The sequence below is a fragment of the Monodelphis domestica genome, chromosome 4, assembly GCF_027887165.1.
Source record: "Monodelphis domestica isolate mMonDom1 chromosome 4, mMonDom1.pri, whole genome shotgun sequence".
Lineage (NCBI taxonomy): Eukaryota > Metazoa > Chordata > Mammalia > Didelphimorphia > Didelphidae > Monodelphis > Monodelphis domestica.
Genome location: NC_077230.1, coordinates 275,137,937 through 275,156,657, shown reverse-complemented (window position 1 = coordinate 275,156,657; position 18,721 = coordinate 275,137,937). Strand labels below are relative to the sequence as shown.

The window sequence follows — 18,721 nt, the reverse complement described above, 5'->3', positions numbered from 1 at the left end:
CTAGAGTCATGAATCTACAAATGAATTCTAGCAAACATTTAAGAACAAATACATATGCTATATACATTGGTTTTTAAAACTGAAAAAGAAGGCTCTCTAACAGACTTTTTATTAGACAAACATTCTCCTGATTCACGTTTGGAGAATGGATAAAGAAAATTGTGAACCAAATCACTAATGAAAATAATTGAAAAAATTGAATTAAATAATGATAAAGTAATTACAACTTTATATCTAAAGTTATGAAGTTCATTATAACCAAGTTGATTTATACTGTGAATTTAAGTGAGGGTCAGAGAACATATCATGTTAATAACAAAAAATAAAAACCACATGATCCTATCAAAAGATATAGAAATCACCTTTAACAAAATGCACTTTCATTTATGATAAAGCACTAAAAAAGGCATAGAAATGAAAAATCCTTTCCTTAATATGACCAAAGCATTGATTTAAAATGAAGAGTTAGTTTTACTTCTAATGGGAATATATCAGAAACTTTCCCAGTAATAACAAGAAGATAGCAAATACTCAATCACCACTTTTATTTTGCTTATTAATGAGTATGTTAGCAGTAAGACAAGAAAAAGAAATTAAGAATATAAGCACTGTTAAAGAAGAGACAAAATTATTTCATATTTGTAGATGATGATAATTAACTTTTAACAAAAAACAATCAGGACAAGTCATTGCTTTGCCGAAAATGCATAATCTCAAGATATAGAATTAATCAACAAAAATAATCAGCTTTTTTGTATATTATGTGTGTATGTATATGTATTGCAAATGCCAGGAAGAAGACCTAAAATGAGAAATTATATTTAAAATAACCACAGCAATAAAATATAAAATATCCAGGAGGTAACCTACCAAAACACACAGATAAAGCATCCATCCTTACTTTTAATAAATGAAGAATTGCTAACATGCACAAACTACGAATTGCAGTCACTATTTAAGCTATTTTATTTAACTCTTAAAGAGTTTTCCAATGGGTGGTATTCAACTATGAATATATAGGGTGAAGTAGGGATATGCTTTGTCAAATAGTTTTTAGTGTAAAAAAATTAATGCTTTTTTCCAATAATCTTTTATTGTTGATGTATGTATGTATGTAGATATATGTAGGTCCTTCTACAAACAAGACTATTATGCAAGGTTCTGTGGGGAATACAAAGATAAATAAGGCATGGCCCCTGCTCTCAGGAAGAATAATTTATATTCTATCTAGTTTTCAAACTTTTTTCCTAGCTCTTTCTCTAATTGGATAATTTAATGGATCAATAATCAATGGATATGATAGTTTTCAACATTTTACAACATTCACTTGCTTCTTATAACCTTCAGCTATTTAATATCTTCTCCCTTGTTGTCCAGCCATATGGTCAGTAGTCAGTGCAAAACAGGGAGAACATCCCAGCCATGGAGGACAGTCAGAGAAAGTTCCCAGAGCCAAAAGATGCAGTGTCCTGTTTGTTGAACAACCAGGAGGCCAGTGTCACTGGATCAAAGAATTAGAAGAATGGAAAAGGAGGAGGGGGTTTGGTATAAAGGGCTTTGATTGCCAAAGAGAGCATTTTGTATTAGCTTTTGGAAGTGATAGGAAGCCAAAGGAGTTTATTAAGAGGGAGGAGAGTGACATGAATGGAGGATGGATTGGAGTGGGAAGGGACTTGAGGCAGGATGACTGATGAGTAAGTTATTGCAGTAATCCCAGTGTGAGGTGATGTGGTAGCAGTGTTGGAGGAGAGAAAGAGGCATATATTTTTTAACTGGTCATTGTTGTAAGAGCATATTCATAAATAACCAAAACCCCCAAATAAAACCAAAAACACACTGATGTGAAAAATGACTCCAACAGTTCTTTCTTTAGAGGTGGATAGCACTTCCTGTCACAAGTCTTTCAGGATTGTCCCAAATCTATTGCATTGCTGAAAGCAGTCAAGTTTTCATCGAACTTTGCTGTTATTGTATACAATGTTCTCCCAATTCTACTTATTTCCCTCTGCATCAATTCCTACAAATCTTTCCAGCTTTTTTCTGAAATCATATTGTTTATCATTTCTTATAGCACAATAGTATTCCATTAGCAATATGAACCACAATTTGTTTAGCTATTTCCCAACTGATGGACATCTCCTCGATTTCCAAATTCTTTGCCACCAAAAAAGGAGCAGCTGTAAATATTTTTTGTGCAAGTTGATCCTTTCCCCCTTTTAATGTCTTTTTGAAATACAGACCCACAATTTTATAAGCCCTTTGGTTATAGTTCCCAATTCCCCTCTAGAATGGTTGGATCCATTCACAACTCCACCAACAATGCATTAGTGTCCCAATTTTGCCACATCCCCTCCAGTATTTACCACTTTACTGCCATAGTCACCAATCTGATAGGTATGAGGTAGTACTTCAGTGTTGTTTTAATTTACATTTCTCTAATCAAGAGTGATTTAGAACATTTTTTCATATGATTATTGATGAGAGATTGGGAGGATAGTTGCCTTCTACAGAAATAGGAAAGGTAGGAAGGGAAGAAAATTTAGGGGGAAAGAGTGAATTCCATTTTAGACATATTGTCTACTGGACATCCAATTGGAAATATCTGAAAGGCACCCAAGACAGAACCCTGAGGGTCACCTCTGGTTAAAGGGCATGATCTGGAGAAAGATCCAAAAAAAGAGAATGAGAAGGAGTTAGGTAGGATAAAGGAGAATGGTGAATGGGAAACCTAAAGAAAAGAGAATATCAAGGAGAAGAGAGTAACAGTCTCTCTCTCTCTCTCTCTCTCTCTCTCTCTCTCTCTCTCTCTCTCTCTCTCTTCCACTCACTCACTGCTGGACTTTTTTGGTAATATGTAGAAATGCTGATGATTTTTGAGGATTCATTTTATATCCTGCAACTTTGCTATAGTTGTTAATTATTTCAATTAGTTTTTTAGTTGATTCTCTTAAGTATGCCATCATGTCATCCACAAAGAGTGATAGTTCAGTTTCCTTATTGTCTATTCTATTTCTTTATAATAGTGGTGATAATGGGCATCCTTGCTTCTCCCTTGATCTTACTAGGAAGGCTTCCAGCTTATCTGCTTTCTATTTAATGCTAGTTGATGGTTTTGGATGAAGGAAAGCTCCATTTATTTTCTAATGTTCTTAATAGAAATAGGTATGGTAGTTTATCAAAAGCTTTTTCTGCATGGGTTAAGATAATCATATGATACCTATTGGTTTTATTATTGAAATGGTCAGTTATGCTGATAGTTTTCCTAATATTAAACCATTGTGGTAGAGGCATCAAGAGAGAGAGGAGTTGTAAGCCAAGATGCAAGAAACAAGCTGGGGACCTAACCTGCCTGTCAATCAAGAAGAAGGTTCCAAAGGAATGTTCCCAGGAGAGGCAGTTGAAGGTCTGGCCACAGAGAGGGGAAGAAGCAGGATCTTAAAACTTCTGACTCTGTCTTGGACCCTGGCAGTTGAGCCTGACTGAAGGGGAGAAGCTGAGAACTGATCCCAGTTAGCTTTTGTCCATGAGTAAAGGGCCCTTGTAGGGCTGGCTTGTTTTGGGGGCTCTCTGACCAAGGGAGAAACCTCTGCTCTCTCTGAGATTTTGACTGACCAAGAGTTGGAGGAAAGCCAGGCTGAAAGAGATACTTTTCTTGGTGAAGAAGAAAGAAGATTTTAACCATTATCCTCCATCTCTCTCTCTGTCTTAGAGTCACAGTTGTGAATGGACTACTTTCCCAAAACCTCAAATTCTCCCTCATTTTATATTAGGGACACCCTCATCCCTCTTACCTCAGTTTCCCATCCTGTTATCCCAATAAACCCCCTGACTTGAAAAGGAAAAGTAAAGAGTATTTTTATAGTTCACTCAGGGGGGAGAGAAGAAGCCAAAGGCTTCAAAAAGAATTGGAAGGTGAGGGGAACAGGGAAGAGAGGGTGAAGGAGGGAGGGAGTGAAGAGGGAGGAGGAGGTTAGGAAATAGATTGATCCATCAGCCATCGGTAGGGATCAGTAGACAAACCCCAGTGCATTCCCCAGTATCTATCTAGAGCAATCCCCTGTGGCAGCATTCCCCTGTACCAGCAGTGTCTCTCATCTCTCCACCATTGCAAATAGGCATACTTAGTAGCAACTTTCTGTAGTCTGTCAGAGTACCACAGTAACAAGTAATAGTTTCTATTTCAATAAGAAATAGTTTCCACAGATCACTCTTCTATTTCACCAGCCTTACATGTATGAATCCTACCTGATCATAGTGTATGATCTCTGTGATATTTTGTTGTAATCTCCTTACTAGTATTTTATTTTAAATTTCTGCATCAATATTTATTAGGGTTATTTGATCTAGTTTTTTTTTTCTCTGTATTTGGTCTTCATGATTTGTATCAGATCCATATTTGTGTTATAAAAAGAATTTAATAAGATTCACCTATTTTCCCAATTCTTTAGATAATATTGGAATTAATTGTTCTTTAGCTGTTTGGTAGAATTCCCTTGTGAATCCATCTGGCTCTGGGGATTTTTTCTTAAGCAGTTCATTGATGACTTCTTCAATTTCTTTTTCTGATATATGGTTATTTAAGTATTTGATTTCCTCTTCTATTAATCTGGTCATTTTATATTTTTGTAAATATTCATTCATTTCACTTAGATTGTCAGAATTATTGGCACATAATTGGGCAAAATAGCTCCTCATAACTTCTTTAATTTCCTCTTCATTGATGGTGGATTCATTCTTTTCATTTTTGATACTGGTAATTTGGTTTTCTTTTAATTTAATTAACCAGTGGCTTTTCTTTATTTTTTTTGTTTTATTTATTAGGTAAATGATTTTTCTCACATTAAATTTTATTAATCTCTCCTTTGATTTTTAGAATTTCCATTTTGTTGTGATTTTTAATTTGTCCTGTTTCTATTTCTTTTAGTTGCAGGTCATTGATCTGCTTTTTCTCTATTTTATTGATTTAAGTGTTTAGAATTATAAATTTCCCCATACGTATTGCTTTGACTCCATCCCATAAATTTTGATTTATTGTCATTCTCTTTAATGAAATTATTGTTTCAATAATTTGTTCTTTAACCTACTCATTCTTTGGGTTAGATTATTTAGTTTTCAATTAATTTTTATTATATGTATCCAAAGCCCTTAATTGAAGGTAATTTTATTGCATTATGGTCTGAAACAACGCATTTAATACTTCTACTTTTATGCATTTGATTATGAGGTTTTTATGCCCTGACATAGTGTCAGTTTTTGGCAAGGGGCCCGGTACAACTGAGGAAAACATCTAATCCTTTCTATTCCCTTGCCTTTTTCTCCAGAGGTCTATCATGTCTAACTTTTCTAGAGTTCTATTTATCTCCTTAACTTATGTCTTACTCATTTTATGGTTAGATTTGTCTAATTCTGAAAGGGGAAAGCTGAGGTCTCCCACTTGTATAGTTTTGCTGTCTATTTCATCCTGTAATTTATTTAACTTTTCCTCTAAGCCTGGATCTTGATCCACTGAGCCACTTAGCTGCCCTAAAAATATTATTTGGGACATTATTTTAAAGTTGTTTAGAGGAATCTTGAGAGAGTTCAGGTGAGTTCTTGCTTCTACTCTGGTATCTTGGCTATGCCCTTCCCTTCCTTCCAGTTCTAAAATTCTGTCATATCTAGAACAGTTAGACAATTTCACAGTTCCACCAACAGCATATTAGTGTTCCTGCCCTCTGGTAACCCTTCTATTATCAACTCTACCTATTTTATCTTTCATTTTATTACTTTACATGGCATAAAGGAAACTTCAGGGTAGTATCAATTTGCATTTTCCTACTATTAGTGCTTTGGAGCAAACCTCCATCACTTAGCTTTTACTACACTTCTGCCTTGGAACAATACTTCGTATTAATTCTAAAACAGAAGGTAAGAATTTTTTATTCAAAAAAATTTTATTAATAAAAGAAAATGTCTTTTAGTCACTTTATCTATTGGAGAATGGCTCATGGTGTTAAATATGTGTGCCAATTCCCAATATACATGATTCAAAAGTGTTAGCTTAAATAATAGCTTCAATAGCTTAAATCTTCACTAAAACTTTTGGGATAATCTATATTTTGCATATCAGACTTTGATATGTTATCCCACTCTGCTTTCTTCTGTTGTTTTTGTTTTTGACTTTGGAAAACTAAAGAGCTAACAAAAGGAGATGAATTGCACCTTATCTCTGAGTACACTTTAGTTTTCTGTTTGGAATTCAAAACCTTCCATTATCTGATGCCGCTTTACCTTACAAGCCTTATATTATTCTTCTCCAGGGATGTGGCAAAGTTGGGATATTAATTCATTGCTGATGGAGTTGTGAATTGATCCAACCATTCTGGAGGGCAATTTGGAACTATGCCCAAAGGTGCTAAAAGACTATTTGCCCTTTGATCCAGTCATAGCACTGCTAGTTTTGTACCCCCAAAGAGATAATAAGGAAAAAAGACTAATAAAGAATATTCATAGCTGCGCTCTTTGTGGTGGCAAAAAAATTGGAAAATGAAGGGATGCCCTTCAATTGGGGAATGGCTGAACAAATTGTGGTATGTGTTGGGGATAGAATACTACTGTGCTCAAAGGAATAATAAAGTGGAGGAATTTCATGTGAACTGGAACAACTTCCAGGAATTGATGCAGAATGAAAGGAGCAGAACCAGGAGAACATTGTACACAGAGACTGATACACTGTGGTCCAATCGAATGTAATGGACTTCTCCATTAGTGGCAATGCAGTGATCCTGAACAACTCAGAGCAATCTACGAGAAAGAACACTATCCACATCCAGAGGAAATACAGTGGGAGTAAAAACACCAAAGAAAAACAACTGCTTGATTACATAGGTCGAAGGGATATGATTGGGGATGAACATCCTAGTGCAAACACCAACAACATGGAAATAGGTTCTGATCAAGGACACATGTAAAAGTCAGTGGAATTGCTCATCAGCTATGGGAAGGGGGGGGGGGGAGGGAGAGAAAGAATATGATCCTTGTAACCAAGGAATAATGTTATAAATTGACTAAATAAAATTTTCTATAAAAATATTATTCTCCTCCATACACATTCTGTTCTTTAGACAAACTATAATGAAAAACACAGCATATGCTTTCCCATCTCTATGCCTCGGGTCACACTATCCTTCTGGTAACAGTATCCACACTTTGTCCTCCACCTGTTGAATTTCTATCCATTCTCTAAAGCCCAACCCAACTACTACCTTTACCATTAAGCTTTTTGATCAGTAAACAATCTTCACCCTTGGACCTCTTGTAATCCTTTTGTTTATAATTCTCTAATGAGTGAATAGCCTGTGGCTTCTGCTCCTCTGGACGTGTACAGATTAGACTTTAAATCCTGGAGGACTTTTAATGGTAATTTATCAATATTTCATTTGTCTCACCCAGTCGGAAATCTGGGAATTTTTTAAGTTAACTAGGACAATATATTCTGTGGTTCACAACGCTTATAGTTCCAGACAAAGAATAGCACTGAAACAGTAATATACTGAGGTAATTAAAACAGAATCAATAAAATTTCCAAATCAGTTGAGTATCTTTCTGCTTTCTTACCAGCCCCCCAGACTAGTTCTGGGCTGACCATCCTCTGTACCCAGGATTCAGAGGGTTCAGTTTCTATCTGGAGATGCAGTGTCCTTTTGAATAATCTTAGGACTAAATACTCTGTCTAAGATTATCGCATCCCTTGCTAATCTCTGTACCCCTGGTCTGAACCCCCCTGGCTCCTGATTGCATTGTCTCCAGTGCAAGTTCTTGACATATCACCACACCTCATATCTATCCCTTTTCCATCTCATAGTGGAAAAAAACTTTCTTTTTGGTCACATGGCTGAGGGAAAGGCCTGAACAAAACCTCAGCCACCAATAGGAAAAATATTCCACTGTCTCTACACCTGCTCAATGAGCCTTTCTCTTGCTCAGAGAAAAGGTGGGGAGGAAATGCCTATAAACAGTGCCCCAAATCCTGGCAGGCTGCATAGATTATTTTGTGTATTTTAGTTATCTGTGTCGGGGTCTTTACCACCTAATAGATTAGCAACTCCACAAATACAGGAACTTTGCCATGCCTAAACTTGCTGTCTCTTCCAGTGCTGTACATCCAATTAGTACCTAATATCTGTTAAAACTAATTATATATTTCTCTCTAATCATATACTTTGTGGTCCAGTCAAACTGTCCTAGAATGAGTCGTTCCTCATACTTGCAGTGCATTTCCTGCTCTTGTGGACTGTCCTCCATGCCTAGAATGCTCTCTCTAATGTTCTTCTGATCCCCTGGAGTTATTTCATATGTATTTTAATTTAATTACCTATATGTATCTACCCCCAGTCTCAAGTTAAATAAGTTTCTTGAGGACAGAGAATCTTCCTTTTGCCTTTGTATCATCAGTGCTTAGCATAATGTCTTGCCCCTATAGGCATAAAAGCTTGTTAAATGAATGGATGTTGAATAAATTAATTACGAAACACTCATTACCCTTTCATTAACATCTGAGGCAGCCCATTTGATCCAACCAGTAACTACTATCATCACCTCCGGCATTCTTGATACTCTCCATACCCTCACTCAGGGGTGAAGAATAGAGACCCACTCCCCCTGGCACCCCTTAGTGTGTGTCTCTTTTTCTCTCCCTCATTTTCCTTTTGTATATGTCTGGTCTTACATCTGCGCCTCTGGCTGACCTTTATTCTTTCTCTTCACAATGCGTTGATCCCTAATCTTTCCTCTGGGTGGCAGCTCCATCACCATGAGCTTGGCCTTCCCTCCTTTGGGAGCCAGGAAACCCTGATCCTGAAAGAGCCCTTAGCAGCAATGCCCAATACAGTAAGGCCTGCCAGATACATGCAGGATGTGCATGGGGAGCCCCAAAGTGAGATGCTGGGCAATGTCTCCCTTATGTCTAATATGCCTTAATATGTCCTGGGAAAGAAAGGAACACCCAAGTCACTAGCTTACTACCTTTCATAGGATCTTGGAATTTAAAACTGAAAGAGACTTTAAAGGCCATTTCGTCCAACTTTATTTTAGAATTTAATTTCTTCTGCTGACCCACAATATACCAAAACCATGATGGAGAGTGGCAATGTGGAAAGATGCCTGTACAATGGAAGTGGAAGGCAATCTTAGGAGGAAGCCACCAACAGTGGAGGGCTTAAAAGCCTCTTGCAAAAGATAGGATTTGAGTTGTCTTGAAGGAAGAAAGCGAAGATGGAGGCTTTGATTAGGGATGAACGTGGCAGGAATGAGGGAGAATATTCCAGGCACAGAGGGTGGCCAGTGAGAAGAGCCTGCTCAAGAAACAAACTCAGCATCAATAAATCATAGAGTATGGGGTGGGGGGAGAGGAGTAAACTATAAGAAGACTGGACAGGCAGGAAGGAGGCTGGGGGGGGGGGTTATATTTCACCCTGGAGGTAATAGAGAGCTACTGAAGTTCATTGAGTAGTGAGATGACCTACTCAGACCTGTGTTTTAGGAAAATCATTGTGTCAACTGAGTGGAGAATGGGCTGAAGGGGAGAGAATCTTGAAGGCAGAGAGATCCACCCAAAGGATATTGCAATAGCCTGAGGGGAAGAAGAGGGAAAGGAATGAACACAGGCAAGGTGTGGTTTGGAAAGTCAGGGACATGGCCTGAAGGGGGATAAAGGCAGGTTTTCTGGAGGCTCCAGGAGACAATCATTAAGGTAAGAAGAAGGCAGGACAGGAGGGTCTGAGCCTTACAGAGGGATATTCTGGGGTGAGGGGACTCTGGGAGTAGAGGGCTGTTCCAGGGTGAGAAAATCCCCAGGGCCTGAGGAAAGGACCATGATTTTGAAGTCCAGAGAAGAGTGCTGAACAGTGCAAGTGAGGAGTCAAGATGTGGCATGAAGATTTCTAGCCTGGGCGATAGAGGGGATGGTGGTGCCCCCAGCAGTAATAGAAAAGTGGGGAAGGGGAGAGGTTTGGGGAAAGGGGGAGCAATAAGTTCTGTTTTGGTCATATTGACTCTGTGATATGTATGGAATTAGTGGTTAATTCTAAGGGAAGGCAGTATAGTGTAGTGGAAAGGAATTGAATTGAGAGTCAAAGAACCTTGGTTTGATTCTGAATTGCCATTTTTTATTATATTAACTCATCCTACTCATGAGCAATCAATGTTTTTCCAATTGTTTAGACCTAGTTTTATTTGTGTGAAGTGTTTTGTAACTGTGTTCATATAATTCCTGTTTGTCTTGGTAGATAGATTGCCAATTATTTTATATTTTCTAGAATGATTTGGATTTGATTCTGGACTCTGATGTTTACTACCTGTGTGAACTTTGGCAAAGTCAGTTTAGACTCTCTTGGCCTCAGTTTTCCAATCTGTAAAACAATATAGTTGTACTAAAGTTCCTTAAAGCTCTAAATCCTCTAACTATTTTTGATTTATACTGCTATATCTTTCCCCAAGGGCCAGTAGGCTGGCAAGAAGGACAGTAAATTGTTACTCATTTTTTTTAACAACCACATCAGAATTTAAATATCCGAGTGACTGTTACTCTTATTGTAGCAGTCCTCTCAAGAAGGGATTATTACTACTGGCTTATTGCTATTGCACCAAACATGTCTAATATTCCTGTCTTGGAATTACCCTCAGAGATTGTTACTCATTATTTTGAATATCTCCCCTGGCTGCAAATCTTCATCCCTTAAGACTGAATTTAGTGGGGGCAGCTGGGTAGCTTGAGAGCCAGACCTAGAGACAGGAGGTCCTAGGTTCAAATCTGGCCTCAGACATTTCTCAGCTATATGACCCTGGGCAAGTCACTTAACCCCCATTGCCTAGCCCTTACCACTCTTCTGCCTTAGAACCAATATCCAGTATTGTTTCCAAGTCAGAAGGTAAGGGTTCTTTAAAAAAAAAAAAAGATTAAATTTAGGGCACTGGAGTCATGTCTCATAATTAAATAGGTGATCAAGTTAGAAAATACCACTGGGGGAATAGGGCAAAAAAAAAAAAGGTGTAAATCAGTTCAATAAAACAAATAGTTTTAGAATACCATATGTGGAATACTGTACTATGTATTGGGAAATATAAAGATTAAAAACAAAACAAAGAAAACTATACGGTCTTAACATTCTTAGAGGAGATAGAACAAACATAGAGAAAAGTAAATTCAAGGCCATGTGAGAAAGGAGAGAACACTGGCAACTCACTGAATCAGAAAAAGGCTTCTCATAGCTAGTGTCACCTAACTGGGCCTTGAAAGAAGCTAAAAATTCCCAAATGACTATGAGCTCTTATTATAAAGACTAAGTTGGAGGCAGTTGAGTGGCTCAGTGGTTTGAGAACCAGGTCTAGAGATGGAAGGTCCTGGGTTCAAATCTGAATTCAAGTATTACCCAGCTATGTAACCCTGGGCACTTATCCCACTATTGCCTAACCCTTATGGCTCTTCTGCCTTGAGACCAATACAGGGTATTGATTCTAAGAGAGAAAGTAAGGGTTGGGGGAAAAAAGAGGACTAAGTGGTAGTATGACACTGAATAGAGAACTGACCTTGAAAGAATCCAGTTCAGTTCTCACCTCTGACATGTACTGATCAGGCAACTTGGGACCAATCCCTTTGCAGTGCTGTCCGGGCATCCCTCTGAGGCAGAGAAGATGCTGAGCTCCATCAGGAGTGTCAGTTTCCTCATCTGGAAGTGCTTGGCATTACAGGCCTGGTCCATATCCCTAGAAAGACTTAAAATACACTTTTAAATGACTCAAAACCAATATTCCAGCAGTTCCTAAGTTTCTTGGGAAGGGAATTGTAAAAGAGACTTCTGAAATGTTCTGAGCAAGGATGGCGTCCAGGAAACAAAAGCACAGTCTGCCAGGAAGCCCCTTGGGAAGGGCGCTGTATAACCTCCTGGGAAGTGACACTGAGTGTGCTGAGGAAGCAGGCTTCTCCCCCTGCATAGTGGGCCACCTGTGGCCCTGGGGAAGGAGCCTTGGCAAGTGGCAAGCTCTTGCCAAAGCTGGGCTCCAGGGCTGCTGGGAGGAGGGAGAGAGATGGCAGAGATGTGTGGGCTGTGCTGCTTGGAGAGGGGGAACTGGCTTTAATGAGGTGACTGTCACTTGTAAATGAAACAGAAGGCGGAGCAGCTTGTGTGAACCCTGACCCTTCCTGTCCATCTTGCCTTTCATCAGGGAGCTTTACGAGCAGCCAGTTCATTCAGGAGAGACCCACCGCAGCCACAGGGAGAGTGGAACTGAGGTCGGGATGAGAGCCTCCAAGCAGAGAAGGGAATCCAATGGGGCTGGATTCCAAGGCTTGGGAGATTGAGGGACCCCTGTGTACCCAGATGTCTTCCTTAGCTAGAGGAAGAAAGAGGGAGGAGGAGGACCGAGGGCCAAGGGCCAAGGGATGGAGGGAAATGTCTACATATGTATTGGAGTGGAGTGACTAAATTTACATAGTGGAAAGATAGCTGTTGATTTAGGATGTTTGGGGTTCTAAGAACACCAGGCTATGGCAGCTGAAAAGATTTTCCGCTTAATGGTGACCTTCCTCTCTCCAGATCTTGAAACATTTTATAAATCATGCACAGTGGTCAGCATTAACTACAAACATGCAGTACATCAGAGCCAAAAAAAAAATCCCCATCCCTTTCCAGTCTAACTTGAGTCCTGAGGTCATTACTATACACCAGTGGTGTCAAACTCAAATAGAAATGGATTCCTGTGGGCTACATGTTGACTTAGAAACTCATAAATTCACATTATGTTGTATTGTATTTTTATTTATTTTGTTAAACATTTCCTAATTTCATTTTCATCTGGTTCAAGCCATAGTTGAGAATTTTGCCTGCCTGCTTAGCTGTTTGACACCTCTACTGTACACCCCAGCTAAAGGAGATAGGGAGAATTTGTAGGGGGAACTGAGAAGAAATATAGAGAACATAAAAAAGGAAGAAGAAAGGGAAATGCAAAAGGGACTGTAGTTATTCAGTCTAAAAAAAGAGATGAGGTGGTAGACAGGGGGCTAGATTAGCATAGGGAAAAGCGAATTTCATAGTAAAACTTGAAAAAATTATATGAAGTGGGATGACTAGCTGTTTGAGCCTGGACTTGGAGTCAGGAGAGACAGGATTGAATCCAGTCTCCAAAATTTACTAGCTATGTATGACTGTGGCTAAGTAATTGAACCTCTCTGAGCCTTGATTTCCTCGCCTGTAAAATAAGAATGAAAATGTCTGTTCGACCTCCCTCCCGGGAGTGTTATAAGAGACATTTGAATTCATTAAGGTAAAACTTTATAAACCTTAAAAAATGATATAAATTTCCCGTTCCTATTGAGAGCACAATCAAATTGGACAGAACCAAGGCAAGGAAGGAGGGATGTTATATTAAATTAAAAGTATTTTGTGACCATGAGGACCCTTAGACTTCTGAGGGAGGTTTCAGACTATCTTTCCGCAGAGCTCTTTAGGGACAGACCAGAATTTCTGCCTATTTAGGATGGTTTAAATGATTAAATCTGCCCAGAGACAAAGGCATGATCTTTTTTTTTTTTAATCTCTTCATCAGACTCTAGAGTCATGTTCTCTTTAGGTGATGAGAAACATAAAGGCACAGGGAAAGTAAATTGGCCAGAACTGAGAGGTTCAAGTTCTTATTCGGTGCCACCCGCTGGGACTGATGCAGGTAACTTCCTCTTCTCAGCAGCCTAACCTTGACCAACTTAGGAGGATGCATATTGGGAGGAAGAAAGAAGAGTAGGGGGTCCAGGGATAAGGAAAGCTGCTAGAGCCCCATGGGGCTGTACTCCGTGGTCATGGTGGCTGCTTTGTGTAAGCTGTGGCTAACCTAACTTCATACAGCTGAGTGAATATTAAATAAACAGAACAGGAGATGGATTCCAGCCCACAATAGAGTGGGTGGAAGTCTTCCTTTACTCTCAGCCCAGCCTAGGGCAGGAATAAACTTTCTTTCTGTCTTTTTCTTTCTTTCTTTCTTTCTTTCTTTCTTTCTTTCTTTCTTTCTTTCTTTCTTTCTTTCTTTCTTTCTTTCTTTCTTTCTTTCTTTCTTTCTTTCTTTCTTTCTTTCTTTCTTTCTTTCTTTCTTTCTTTCTTTCTCTCTCTCTCTCTCTCTCTCTCTCTCTCTCTCTCTCTCTCTCTCTCTCTCTCTGTCTCTCTCTCTCTCTCTCTCTCTCTCTCTCTCTTCCCCTCACTCTCTTTCTGGAAGACCTTGTTTAAGTCTTAAAGGGTCACATACTCCTGTAGAGCTTTCTTAACCAATTCACCCTCAGTGCTGCAGAGAACACAAATGTCCTATTCCCTGGACAAGTATTGTGTCAGGAGGTAGTGAAGTCTCTATCACTGGATGTCTTCAAATGGAGTCTGAATGACTACTTGTCAGAGATGTCCAGGGAATTCCTTTTTAAGTATATGTTGGATTAGATGACCTCTGAGGTCATTTCAAGTTCTATGATTTCCTCTCACTCTCATATGGAAAGATATGATTTCCTTAGATTTCAGAATGTGACTTCTAGGTTTATGTGTCAAAATGCCAGACTTTTTGCCTTTGTTATCATTTTTTGCTGGGTTCTTTTCTAGGGTTTTTTATGCTTCTTCCCTTCCTCCCCCCCTCCCTTCCTTTTTTCTTGCTTTCTTCCTCCCTTTCTTTTTTTCTTCCCATCTTCTTCCTATTCTTCCTTCCTCCCTTCCTTACTTCTTCACTTCCTTCCCCCACAGGATTTCTCTAATGATGTTCCTTTATTTCTAAAAAGAGTGTTTTGCAGTTGTATTCACCTAAGTCCTGAGTAAAGAGTAAATCTTGGTAGGTTACCTTCCAGATAATTTATGTGAAGCTGATTGTTTCATAAAACTTTACAATTATCCTTATTGAATTTCATCTTGTTAGATTTAGTCTAATGCTCTAGTCTGTCATGATTGTTTTGAATCCTGATTCTTCCATCTATGATATTAGCCATTCCTCCGAGCTTTGTGTCATCTGAGAATTTGATAAGTCCTTTGCCTTATTAAAAATTCATTGATAAAAATGTTGGGAGTTTTTTTTAGACCCTTACAAAGTTTCAACTCAGTCCCAAGGCAGAAGTTCCAAGGGCTACACAGTTGAGGTCACACAGCTAGGAAGTATCTGATGTTAGATTTGAATCCAGGACCTCTTCTCCAGGACTGGCTCTCTATCCACTAAGCCATCTGGCTGCCCCCATTGATAAACTGTTAAATAGCACAGATCCCTGAAGTATTCTATTAGAGACCTCCTGACAGGTTGGCTTTGGACTATTAACAACTATTCATTATTTCAATATGGAGCAACAACAATGCTATGCAAATAGAAAGAATGCCAAAATTGAAGTCACAGGAAATAAACCCAAAACCTGGTTTGGTCATATGCTACCTATGTATTACCTATTGGGTAAGCCACCTTAATTTGTCTGGGCCTCAGTTTCCAGAGCTGAAGGTGTTAAACTAGGTGATTTCTAAGACTTATTCCAATTTGAAATCCTAAGATCCAGTGATGTAGATCCTTTAATGACAACCAAGAGGAAATCATAGAAATGTAAATTCCATTCAAAATGACTACAAAATGCACAAAGATTTTGGGAGTTAATCTACCACAACACTCAAAACTTCTAGAAAAAAATGTACAAAATACTTTATAAAAATAGTATTTGGAAGAATATTCATTGCTTTCATTGGGCCATGGCAATATGATAAAATGGTAATAACGTAAAAACTAATTTACAGTATTATACTGGTCCAACTACTAAAAAGTTACTTTATAGAGGTAAGCAAAATAGTTGCAGAAATGATTTGTAAATACATAAAGGATGAAATATCAAGGTAAATCATGAAAAAAGAAAGACAAACATCAGCTCTTTTTTACCTCATGTTATAGAATAGTAATAATCAAAACTACTTGGCATTAATTACAAACATACTAGATAAGAAAAATTCAGAAAAAAAAATTGAACCCTTCTTTCATAAGCTCAAGAACATAAGCTTCTTGGAAGGGGCTCCTTATTTGTCAAGAACTGCTGAGAAAACTGAAAAACAATTTGTCAAAAAAATGGGCTTAGGCTAGCATTTACACCACAATAAGTTCCAAATGTTTAAGGGACCTAAACATAAAAAGTAACATCATTTTTCAAATTGTAGGAAAACAGACAGAAATCTATTTACATTCATAATTATATGAGTAGGAGAAAATTCTTAATAAAATGAAGGATAGAGATCATAAAAAGAATTAGGCCATCTTGACTACATAAAGTTGGATCATGGACCATGATTTTAGAAATAAAATATTTTAGAACTAAAAGGATCTTAGAGGCCATTTAGTCTAACCTCTTAAGTTTGTAGATGAGAACATTTATGTTTGGAATGTTTAAGTTACCTGCCCAAGGTCACATAGGTAGCAATCAAAACAGTAATTGAATAGCATTTGCATGAACAGTCATGGACAAAAATTGGACAAAAAGGGAGATTCTTAGGGAGAAATCTTTGTATCAAATGTCTCTGAAAAAGGTTTGATATACAAGACATAAATTAATATAAATAAATATGGCTAAGAACCATTTTCCAACAGATAAGTGGTCTAGGAATATGAACAAAGAATTCTCAGAAGACATGTAAATTATAAACTACCATATAAAAGATTTCTCCAAATCACTAATAATCATAGAAATATGGATCAAAACAACTTAACTCTTACCTCATACCCAGAAAATTAGTAAAGGTGACTAAAGCTAAAAGTAATGAAAACTGGAAATATTCAATGTCATAGTGGCTGTGGGAAGACTGACACACAAATATATTCTTGAATAAGCTGTGAATTGGGCTATTTTGGAAAACAATTTTATAAATTATATGGAAAAAAAGTAACTGAAATTTTTATACTGTTTGACCCAACTAGACCACTGTTAAGTAGGAGCAAAAAGGTCAACAATATAAAGACTCCTAATATACCAAAATATTCTTTGAAAAAAGAAAGAAGCACTTTTATGGGAACAAAATGAATGACATTGATTGGGGAATGACTAAGCAAATTGTGGTATGTGAGAGTAATGGAATCTTATTTTGCATAAGAAATGATTAAGGTTAGAAATTCAGAGAAACATGGGAAAACTTATGTGAACTGATGCAGAATGAAATAAGAAGAACCAGAAAAGGGGAAGCTAGTTGACTCAGTGGATTAAGCCAGAACTGGAGATAAGAGGTCTTAGGTTCAAGTTTAGCCTCAGATGCTTCCTACCTATATGACTGAGCAAGTCACTTAGCCCCAGTTTCTTAGTCCTTACCACTCTTCTGCCTTGGAACTAGTACTTAGTATTGATTCTAGGACAAAAGATGTAAGTATTTTTCTTTTTTAAATTTTGTTTTGAAAATTTTATTTAGTCAATTTAAAACATTATTCCATGGTTACAAGAATCATATTCTTTCCGTCCATCCCCATCCTCCACCCTTCCTGTAGCCGACACGAAATTCCACTGGGTATTACATGTATCCTTGATCAGAACCTATTTCCATGTTGTTGATGTTTGCACTAGGATGTCTATATCTCCAATCATATCCCCCTTGGCCCATGTAAAGTAACTAAGATGGCCGCAGGTCGGCTGGCTTTGGGAACAGCTGCAGCTTTGGCTGGGCTGCACCGGCGATTTTGTAACATAAAGCTAAATACGAACGACATTAGGAAGCAATCTCTGCATCAATATGTACAAAGACAGTTTCTGCCTCCATTCACAGCATTATATAACGCAGTGCGATGCATGTTTATTCAAACACAGGATACCCCCAACCCGAACAGTTTGAAGTTTATTCCAGGAAATCAGTGCTTGGATCACAGACCATGGATTTTCCTACACCAGCTACAGCATTCCGCTCCCCTTTGGCTAGGCAATTATTCAGGATTGAAGGGGTGAAAAGTGTCTTCTTAGGACCAGATTTCATCACAGTCACAAAGGAAAGTGAAGATTTAGATTGGAACTTACTGAAACCAGATATTTATGCAACAATAATGGATTTCTTTGCATCTGGTTTACCCATACTTACTGAAGAAACACCTTCCTCAGAAACAGCAACTGAAGAGGATGATGAAGTTGTAACAATGATTAAAGAACTGTTGGATATGAGGAAAAGGCCAACTGTGCAGGAGGATGGGGGTGACGTGATCTACAAAGGCTTTGAAGATGGCATTCTGCAGCTGAAACTGCAGGGTTCCTGTACCAGCTGCCCAAGCTCTATCATCACTTTGAAAAATGGAATCCAAAACATGCTTCAGTTTTATATTCCAGAAGTAGAAGGTGTGGAGCAGGTTGTGGATGATGAACTAGAAGAGAAAGATGCAAACTCACCTTGAAACCCTGTAATTTCCTTGAGGTGAATGGCATGGACTGTTGAAGAAATTTGAGGATGAATAAAAGATGTCATTCTTCAAACAAACAAACAAAAATGTAATGTAATCAAGCAGTTGTTTTTCTTTGATGTTTCTACTCCCACAGTTTTTCCTCTGAATGTGGATAGTGTTCTTCCTCATAGATCCTTCCGAGTTGTTCAGGATCACTGTATTGCCACAAATGGAGAAGTCCATTACATTCCATTGTACCACAGTGTATCAGTCTCTGTGTACAATGTTCTCCTGGTTCTGCTCCTCTCACTCTGCATCAATTCCTGGAGGTTGTTCCAGTTCACATGGAATTCCT

The 18,721-nt window shown here is 38.1% G+C and overlaps 1 protein-coding gene across 1 annotated transcript; it reads left to right on the top strand.

The window, feature by feature from the left end:
* Positions 1-17,612: 17,612 nt before the first annotated feature.
* LOC100019185 (NFU1 iron-sulfur cluster scaffold homolog, mitochondrial-like) lies at positions 17,613-18,471 on the top strand. The gene is given in 2 exon segments (XM_056825888.1): positions 17,613-17,846; positions 17,849-18,471. Coding segments are annotated over 2 exon segments (759 nt in total). The 5' UTR covers positions 17,613-17,617; the 3' UTR covers positions 18,379-18,471.
* The last annotated feature ends 250 nt before the right edge of the window (positions 18,472-18,721 follow it).